Source organism: Priapulus caudatus, unplaced genomic scaffold, assembly GCF_000485595.1.
Source record: "Priapulus caudatus unplaced genomic scaffold, Priapulus_caudatus-5.0.1 Scaffold4, whole genome shotgun sequence".
In the NCBI taxonomy this organism is placed as follows: Eukaryota; Metazoa; Priapulida; class Priapulimorpha; order Priapulimorphida; family Priapulidae; genus Priapulus; species Priapulus caudatus.
In genome coordinates, this window is record NW_014577065.1 from 310,052 (window position 1) to 321,029 (window position 10,978).

The 10,978-nt window shown below is 42.7% G+C and overlaps 1 protein-coding gene across 1 annotated transcript in view; it reads right to left on the reverse strand.

Moving 5' to 3' along the window:
* LOC106821275 (synaptotagmin-7-like) overlaps window positions 1-10,978 on the reverse strand; it is a 58,372-nt gene that overhangs the window by 27,282 nt on the left and 20,112 nt on the right. Inside the window, exon 2 of the mRNA XM_014826020.1 lies at window positions 758-1,025. Within this exon, the coding sequence (XP_014681506.1) occupies window positions 758-975 (218 nt within the window). The 5' untranslated portion in view covers window positions 976-1,025. The remainder of the gene's footprint in view (window positions 1-757; window positions 1,026-10,978) is intronic.

Here is a 10,978-nt window from a genome sequence, read left to right on the forward strand (position 1 = left end):
ACTCCCTGATTTGACATATGCAGGATTCTGTGTGACTCCCTGAAAATTCTGCCATACTAATTAGTTCGTTGCCCACGCACAGCCTCGCGGAATTACCGTATATATCAGCTCATGTCCAAAGAAAATTTGGCAGACGTGCAACCGCATGAATCATAAAAATAAGCACATGCGTTATTGTTAATATCATTAATTTTGAACCTCAGACTGCGGACTCCCTCATTTTGCTGCGGACTCGCTCTTTTTGAGGGTAGGGAGTTCGTTGGACTCTCGTGTAGTTAATTTCTACTCCTGCATACACACACACACACACACGCACGCACGCACGTACGCACGCACGCATGCACGCACGCACGCATTATGAATACGAAACGTATATCATAAAAAAATTCTGTCGGAATGTTTCAAACGTATATAGTTTAAATCTAATACTTGGCGAAACATTAGCGCAAATATAAGTTTTATTACTGATTAATTATATCTTTATGGAATAAATATATCTCGTGTTTTTACCAATTATTATAAAATCATTCGTTGATTTTAAATACCCTTTAACCAATAATAGAGAATTTAATATAATGGAGAACTTAATCAGTTAGCCTGAACATCAATAGAAATTAGAGTATAAAATAGAAAGAGAAGATACGAATAAAGAAATATACGTATGGGCTCTCAAAAATTCACATCAATAGAATATACGAATATATTTTCTGATTTAAAATCCAAGTTTAAATTGCTGTAACAATTATTTTCAACTCACTTGATGGCCGACTTTGTTGTTATCGGGATTGTCCACCAGGAGGAGCCAGCTTCGTGTTTACGCTGTTGCTTCACGTCACTGCGGCTTTCCTCGTCGGTTTCATCTGGTTCCTCATCTTTTCCAGATTTACGGTGATAAAGATAGAGCAGTGAAATGAAGACAAGAAAGGCGACGGTGGCGGCGGCGATGGCGATGATGATCATCTGTATTTGATTCATACTTGCAATTGTCCGCGGATACCGCCTCTATTGACGCTATCAATTTGCACCTGCGAGAAAATGATCGTGGTCATGTTCTGCTCACGTATAGGGAAAAGAATGGGACAATTGTATAAATGGGATAACCATTTTTGTTGTCAGGCGATAAAGCAGACAGCAAATTGGTTACGAATGTCCGCTTTGGTAACATTAGACCTGTTTACGTTATCTTATATAAAGGGCTACAGTAATTGTATTATGTGCACCTATTCGCAATTGTTGTTATCTACATCAACATTATCTTATTAATTGTTGTAAAGGTGTCCCTTTCCTTCACTTACTGTGCAATTACAGGCTGGATAGGTATTAAATTGATCGGAACAGACGATGCACGTTTAATTTGCCTGTTTTCTCAGTACTTCGACGGCATAGTACATGGACATTTGCATCGCGCAACAGCCAACGAATATTTAATGCAAGCACATAAATATTAATATAATCTTATAAATTTAATAATTCCTGTTAGTGTAAATGCCAACTCCTTCATGTTCAAATCACAGATACTTTTGCAAAGTAATTCCTAGCAACCGTACCCTGCAAAAGCCAAGCTGGCTTTTCTATTTAGATTGAGATGAATGAATGGATGGATGGGTGAATGGACAGACGGACGGACGGATGGACGGACGGACGGACGGACGGACGGACGGACGGACGGGTGGGTGGATGGACGGACGGACGGATGGACGGACGGACGAACGGACGGACGGACGGACGGACGGACGGATTGATGGATGGATGGATGGATGGATAGATGGATGGACGGACGGACGAACGGACGGACGGGTGGGTGGATGGATGGACGGACGGACGGACGAACGAACGAACGGACGGCCGGACGGATGGATGGATGAATGGATGAACGGATAGATGGATAGATGGATAAATGAATGAACGGATGGATGGATGGATTGATGGAAGTATTGACTGATGGACAGATAGCAGAGAAAGCGAACGCGCGATAGAGAGAGAACGAGAGAGACGGGTCTGGAGAGTCTGGAGAATTTATCGATCGTAATGTGGTTTTAGAGAACGAATTTATTAACTCGTGCGCTCCATTTTCCGTGCTTTATGTTCTTGATGGCGCTGTTGTTGATGGCAGCTGGGACGCGCAGACAGACAGGTACCACCGTGACAGCTTAGAAGTGCTGTGGCGACGACAGGCTACTTGAGTCTTGAGATGCATAACCGAATGACTAGGAATAATTGAAAGCGGCGATGATTACGAGCGTATAGATAATTTATACACCCGGCTTTCGCATAGCGCGTTGGTAGTTGCGCACCCGCGCGGGGGGTTTATATAAGAGATTAAGATCCATTCTCGCCTCCCTTCACGGTCACGCGGACACATCTCCAGGGAGAGAAGAAGTCGAGATAAGTCGATCCGCAGCAGTGACTCATTCTCCGATACAAAATCCTCTCACATACGAATCAGCTGCTCGGTTTCACGTGTGACTTTACACAGAGGAACACTTGGCACGTGCAAAGCAGGGGAGAAGGGGAAATCCGAGATAATCAAAGAAAGCTCAAAAAGTCAATTACGATTAATATACGAGCGATTCAGATTTCAGACCTGCGTGTGTGAATAATTATCAATTAAAATCCTGATTAAAACTTTTAACTGTAACTATAATCCCATTTGTACCCACATCCCTAATGAAGAGCCGAATCGATGAAACAAAACTAGCGTGCATGCGCGTTGAGCTGTGGAGAACTCACTACCTGGCCGTTTCGAACTGTGAAGCACAAGCGTCTAGACAAGACGCAGATCTGATAGGCGCTTTATTCTACAACCACGTAATTATGAACTTGAACATGTTATTATGAACTTTGTCGTTAGTTAATTCACTGCAGCAAATTCATGCTCATTATGTGAACACAATTCGGCAAAATCTATCTGTATAAGAGCAGCGACTCGTAAAAACACAGCGAGCGTGTCGCGTTGTTTGTTTCATCAAATCGCTGTCTTTTGTATGCTATACTGTCTACCGCAAATTTCGGATCGTTTAACACGAGCGCTATATTTGTTCAAAAAACACGCAATTTTTCATAGGCTTGCAACGCCTCATAACCGCCATTACGCCGCGTGTATTTCCAGCCTGTTCTGCTAGAATCTATGACAAATACGACATACGCATATACGCTCTCCTATGACACTATTCTTCCTATGACAAATATTTTTGTATGTGTGGTGCGCATCATAGGAGTTTATGAGCGCTATTATGAACGCAATCAGTGAATTTCAGCTGTAAAGCGGAACGAAGTTGACTCGCCCATATTTGTCATAGGAAGAATCTTCCTATGACAAATAGTGTCATAGGAGAGCGTATATGCGTATGTCGTATTTGTCATAGATGCAAGCAGAACATGTTGTTATTTCAAAACGCGGTTACTCTCCGCTGCGCACTGTTAGAGAAAAACTAGCAATGAGAGAACTGCACACATCGCGCATCCGCGGCGAGTAATCAATAGCAGCGCCCACTGGCGGCCAAATTACGTCCCCGATGATAATTAAAAGTCGAGTGCTGGCACTTTAGCGCCAACATCGTGAACGCTGACAAAGATTCACGACTCCCGTGTAATTTTTCCGCGGCTCAAATAACCCATGGCTTGCGTTATCAGAGCGAGGAAAGGAACCTGCGGGCATTGGGCGCCTGCGACAGGCAAGATAAAGCGTTAAGCCGCACGGCGAGTCGAGATCCGGCGTACGCGGATAAACTCACAGTAGAGTAGCGTGAGCTAGTGTATCTCGTTGGAGAGGAAGAAATTGTTTGGCACCATTCCATCCATTCCATTGCGGCATTCGAATGTTGAATAATCATTTTGTTTCGTTAACTCGACCTAATTGAGCGAGAGATTGATTGAAGGTGTAATCGTAACATTTCTACGGAAACGTAACAGAATTCAATGAGAACAATTTGCATCAAACAGCAAACCGTCGGACATATAATGGTCTCGTGAAGTCTATGGCCAAGGGGCCATCGGAGAAACTGCACCCTGGCATACCTCATATATCAACACTGATAAATGACACACGTATATACTTCTGGCTTCTACTGATTTCGCATGTTCCGATTTTGTGGTTCTACTAATGAAATAGTGTAATCTAACTAGTAACCTACGATGTACGAATAGTAACAGACAATGCTATTGCTGTAGCGTAATATTACGCGAAAATTACACCAGGCGGTAATGGCAACCATGGATAAACAATAATGGCAATAATTGTAATAATAATAATAATAATATATATATATAATAGTTATAATAATATATAATTATATTATTATATAATATAATATTAATATAATTATAGTTATATAGTTATAATAATAATAATAATAATAATAATAATAATAATAATGATAATACGGACGATAATTCCGAGAGTATTAATGATAACAGCTTGACATAGCAATAACGATATTGTTGTTATAATAAATATAAAATCACGACAGGCGGCAGTAATTTCTGCGACCACCGTTTATTTGATCTATTTTGGGTAGAGTTGACTCAGCGCACGGTTTATGACGCCTCCACCATCATCCCCCCGTTTATGTGAGGGCGAGTGTAAACATTTAATCTAGAGGAAATTAACCGTTTGCTAAACACCGGCTATGACTAAGTGGGTGGGAGACAAAACAAACTGGTGAGCTCTGATCAGGTTCCGGTTCTAAAGAAGCAAAACATATTGCCTAGACATATCTACGACAGGGTTAGTGCTAGAGCAATAATTATAGAGCCTGGCATTAATCTCTGACAATGATAACAACACTCACCGACACAGGCTGCTATTTCGACACACGTTAGCTGATTTTTGTACGACGCGGTTCGTTTAGCAATATTTTATACTATGGATTCAAGCGATAAATGCCATCGCTAACGGGATGTTTCAATTAAATATGCAGTCTGATCAAATCGGAGAAACGCATTTTAATTTTCATGCAGTCATTCGGCAGTTGTCGATCGTTCTATACTGCCATACATGTATACATACACTAGGCACGCACAGACTGCTATGCACGTACAGACTGCTATGCACGCACTAGGCACGTACATACTGCTATCCATGCACTGCCCACATCGCCTCTGTTTTCGCGACTGGATTCTGATTGAAAATCGCATCAGGTTGTAATGTCTAACACACGACATGAAATGGAAAGAACGGACAGATCGGGAAAGATGTATAGCGTGTGGTTATGTGTGTATATAGCTTCTCTTTGCGTAGCGTGGAAACATTTGAGTACTGTCATGAAGGGTTACTAGAACAACATATCGTGAGCCAGGTGATAACGAAAGGGGAGAGGGAGACAAAGAGAGAAAGGGAAAGAAAGCGAAAGAGAGAGAGAGAGAGAGAGAGAGAGAGAGAGAGAGAGAGAGTTTCGTAGTTATTAGTTTGCAATATTGCTGCTTCAATCAAACTGCGTGGCATCACCAGGAAATCTCGCTTATGAAAACATCTCTATCCGCCTCGAGGTAATGTTCACAACAAGCCAGTACGTATCTAAAGAGTATAAAGATGATGATGTCAACATATGTTGCGGAATACATTATACGAGAACCAAAGGGAATAATATTCTGTGGTGAAAATCGTTGACTATACCGCTGTCAAACACTGACCACTGGGGCTGCCAAAGTTGGATAAACACAAGGCAGTGCTGCTAAAATACGAATTGGTTAATACTTTCTTCATGAATCATAAGCTGATCGCATTCGGTCAGAGAAATGGGGTAAACAGCCAACCACGCAAGAGCACAGCGCTTTTTACACAGAGAATAACATAAGCCGCAAATATAGGACCGTGATTTAGATAGAAAAGACAAATGTGAAATAGATGAGATTTTGTGATTCAGCTATCGCCAGATATTGATTCATCGCAACTGAGCGAGTAGACTTTGGCAGAAATGATTTGTCAGTGTTTCAGGTTTGGTGTTTGGCGGGAAATGATGGATGTGAAGCCTAGCGAAGATTTGCGACTTTTTCATGCAATTCGGCAGCGATTCTAGAATCGCAGTCGAAATTGCTGTGAAATCGCTACGTTCGCGGGAACGTGCAACTGAAACCCGTAGCGATTCTGGTCGCGTGCAACGAGTTGCAAGAAATCAAACTGATTTGATTTTCAGCAACTCGTCGCTCCCAATCGCTCCGAAATCGCTTCGAAATCGCATGTGTGCGGGTAGACAGCGACTTGCAACGATGAAAAATTATCGTCCGACCAATCAGCGAGCACCATCTCATCCTGCCTTAAATATATACCCCTGCGTATAAAGAGTTATATGTAGAATATATAATTCATTATTTAGTTATGATTTATAATACTATATAATTATTTCTTATTCATCATATAATATCATATATAAGGCATAGTAATATATTGTCTCATTGGGTCAATTTTCTACCCAATTTGTCTCATGATTGAATGTTTTTGGGTGAGTTATGGAAAATCGATTTTTTAATTGTGGAAAAGCCCTATATAATATGAGACTCCATCTAGTGTTAGTGTCGTGTAAACTCCTAAAACATTAAACAAAACAAGTCATGGAAAGACAACAGCAGTCGCTTGCATGCGCACACGCTGTGAAGCGTGCGACCGATCGCTTGCGGTTGCAGGTTGCGGCGACGAGCCACCAAAAATCGCAAGTCTGCGCTAGGCTTAAACCACCAGGGGACGAGATTGTAGCGATCATATAGCAGTATTTAATAGTAAAGTGTAGAGTGTAAAATAAGTGGCTGCAGTAAAAGTCGTTATTCTGCAACACTGTGAGAACGAATTCTATTTACACTAACGTTATAGAAGAAATTAAAACTGAATGAAAGTGTCAATGACACTGTAGCTCACCACAAAAAAAGGACACAAATGAGTGAGTGAGAAGAAGTCAGTTTTAATTGAGCAACCATCGACGTACATTATAGAAACGAAGAGTATATATGGGAGAACTCCCATTATATACTCTTGATAATTATATGTGTACTTTTTTATGTGAAAATAATAAGTAATATTATATATAAATAATAAATAATTTATAAACCAAAATAAATCACAATTTGTGACGGTAGATAGCGCTATACCCGCTTTGATGTTTCTTAGCATAAATCATTATATCATAATAATAATAATAATATAATAATAATAGTATAAATTATAATATGTTCATAGCAGGAATTTTGCATTAAAGATATTGTCAATGAAATCTTGTAAAACGAACCAGACGAGTGTGACACCACAGACTGTTTGTTATCTGCGTGTCTATATAATATGCTATATAATTGCCAAACCCTACCTAATTTGCATTTTTTTAATAATATTAAAACCCCTAGCCCTTATTCATTCACATACCAAAAATGAGCAAAATCCGTTGAACCTGAACTGACTAATGGCAATTCCCATTTTTGCCAAAAAATTGCCGTGGCTCGGAAGTACGTCGACTGGCGTGCTCCAAAATAGGACGTTTAATATGGGAGCATAGAGGTAACAACTATGCCCAATTTCAAATATGTGGATCAAACGGTTCCTGAGTTATCGTTGACCGTAGCCAAATGTTGACGGACGGACGGACGGACGTACGACGGACGACGACCCATGGCAATAGCTCAGCTTGACGATGTCAAGGTGAGCTAAAAATTGGGAGTGTGAGACGGATTGTGAGTTTGCGTATGCGCGCACGCGCTAACGCGCGCTAACGTGCGCGCACGCGAGAGAGAAAGTGTGTGTGCACGCATGAATGCATGTGCCACTATCCCATTTGTAATTCCAGCACCAATGTATATACGTGCATACATAGACGTTGCCAGCTTGTTTTCACGTGATCGGCGCATGTGAATGTATAGAGATGGCTTCCGCGCTGTCACTTAAGGTTAATAGGAGTTTGCCAGCTGCTACCTACTTACCATCCCCAGTTGCCCACATCGCATCGTGGTAACGGTAGCAGCTGGCTTGCCGTCAACCTTCGCGACATGTCACCTCCCTATATACCACGGCTGGTATACACGCACGCACACGCACACGCATACGCACATGCACGCACGTTCGCACTTAATCACGTTCGTTCGCATGAATACACGCACGTACGCACGCACGCACGGGCACACACCCCCGTACGCACGCTTGCATCATGCACACACAAGTCTATATGCTGTTTAAATATACACAACAGTCGACAAACTGATGCAGCGTTCATATGCAGAACATGGCGTTGTGAAATAAAATTAAAAACTAAATGGTAACCACGCACAAACCTGCCCGAGGGAATTAACATGTTCACGCGAATCCGAGCGTGCACGCATGCTATAGCTGCTGCGTCTGATAATTATAATTAATTATTAAAATCCGCTTCTGCATTTCCATCTCTGCATGTCTTTTTCACGTTAATGCAAAGACTTACATTCGTCACTGCCAACCGTGAAATAGATTAGCTACTGGGTCCGTTTTCAATGACACTGGAGTCTTTAAATCAATTCATCATGACTCGATGCATATACAGGTGCAGGTGTTTTCTGCTTCAGCGGGCAATAATAAGCCCATGTATACGGCGAGCTATGATGCACGATCCTACATTATCCACGCACCAAACATGCAATAACGTAGGTACAAGGCAATATGCCAGGCAAATGAGCCTATATACATATATTAACGCGTCGGAGAGGAACTTAATACTAGTACAAGCAGCCAGAACGAGTGATATTACATCATCGCGCTTACCTAGAGACATCACTACTGCGTCGGCCTATACAGCGCGATCCTACACTAGCTTCCCGCAAGTTGATTAGATTTTCCCGTAAAGAGCGCTGCGCGTATGGATTCAGGACCTGTAACATGTTCGTGTGGGCAGTAGTAATTAACTGATCAATGCAGGATCGACAGCGATGACAGACGATGATAGGGTTTCTCCCACGGGGTGAAACGTGACCGGTAAATATGTCTGCCGCCACAAAGATCGTAAAATAAAGAGCAACAGCTAGTGGCAATCGATAGGCTACATTTAGACACGGTTACAACTTAGCGTGTACTTTTTTGTGTGTGTGTGTCCTCATGCATCATTGGAAAGGGTGTAGTCCTCAAAATGTAATTCGTTATTTCTTCAGCAGTCAGATCAGTCGCAGCAGTCGTATAGCTGTGGCAGAATAGGTTTATTATCAATGCGTCCTCGTTTTTACGTGAATGCGTTAAAACCTTGCTGTGAATTCTATGCTTTACATTGCGCATGCGATGAGGCTGAGTCAGTGTGGCAAAGAAGACCTGAGTCATTCCATGCCGCGATCGTTGTGTGCCATGTTTGACATATAGGCGCATTCCATTACATTGTCTGTTTGCGATTCCTGTGCGTTGTTTTCCGACAATAAATTTTCGCCTAACAACCTTTACCTGACAGGAGCGTAATTGGCTCTACGTTACGTGTTCGTGCGTGTGTGCGTGCGAGCGGGCGAGCGAGCGAGCGTGCGCATGCGTTTGCGATGCAAAAATGTCATCAAAGCGATAGCGAACACAATAATAGGATATATATCGGCATCATTGTGAATAAATAATTCATTAACAAACGCCCGTGCATCGCTGTAGCTGACGCGGCGGTAATGCACATACAGGCACGCGTGCGACAGCGCGCACTCCGGCAGCTATAGTGCCGCCGTCAAAGATCCATCACGTACAGCGAGTGACCAGCAGTGGGTGATTCGCAACCGTCGCGGAAAGTCACCACACACTGGATATATGTCACTTGCAATAATAGTAGCGTGCCTATTATGGAGCACGTATTTGTAGTTATCGGTGATCTAAAGTCGGCCGCGCGATACACGCACGGGTTAAACAGCCCGCACTAGTGTCTAGAAATCGGTCATAGTCATACAAAGCAAGCGGCGACGTCGTTCGGTTACCGTGTGGTTATTACGTATCTCGCATCCGCAAAGCGACGGGGAGCAACATGGTCACGGATAGGGCCTACTTTAGATAATTTCTCTGCAGACTGACGACCCGCATTCTATTTCCAAAGCAAACTGTATTGCATTGACAGAACACCATTAACATCGCGCTGACGCCAAACGAAGCTCTTCCATCCTCACCCCCCTCTCTCTACTCTCCTTTCTCCCTGTATTGTGCACTACCGTACTCGTATATTATTCGAAATCATATATACACGCGTTCTAAATTTCCTAAAAATTCTCATAGACAGTGCTGGATTCCGTTGACATAGGCATGGAATGGAGCCATACAAACTGCAAACTTTACTAAACATCAGACCGAAAAAATACGCCTAACAACACCACCACGACCACCCCACCACCACGACCACCAACACGTTAACCTCTATCAATACCACATCATCCGCAGTAACGGCAGCAGCACAGGCATTTGGAACGTTTCAATAACAAAAAAATCAATTTTGAGCCTATTATTGCCGATAACTTCCAGTAAATGCCGTACAAATGCGCCTGCAACACACAAGTACACCGCACGCACGCCGCTGTACACAAACAATAAGAATAAAGAGACGACGACGACGACGATACAAATAAAAAGTATAATAATAAAAAGTATAATAATACTAATAAATAATAATAAAATATAAAATAATCATAAAAAGTATAATAATAATAATAATAATAAAAATAATAATAAAGATACGCAGCATGACGACGACGACGACGACGACGACGAGTGATACAGGGAGGAGGTCGAGGAGGAGGGAAGAAGGTGGTGTAGGATGAGGGGGGAGAATGTGGGGAGAAGGTGGTAGAGGAGGAGGAGGGGGAGAAGGTGGAGGAGGAGGAGGAGGAGGGGGAAGAAGGTGGAGGAGGAGGAGGAGGAGAGGAGGAGAGGAGGAGAGTAGGAGAGGAAGAGAAGGAAGAGGAGGAGAGGGAAAAGGCGAAGGAGGAGGAGGAGAGGAGGAGAGGAGGAGAGGAGGAGAGGAAGAGAAGGAAGAGGAGGAGAGGGAAAAGGCGAAGGAGGAGGAGGAGAGGAGGAGAGGAGGAGAGG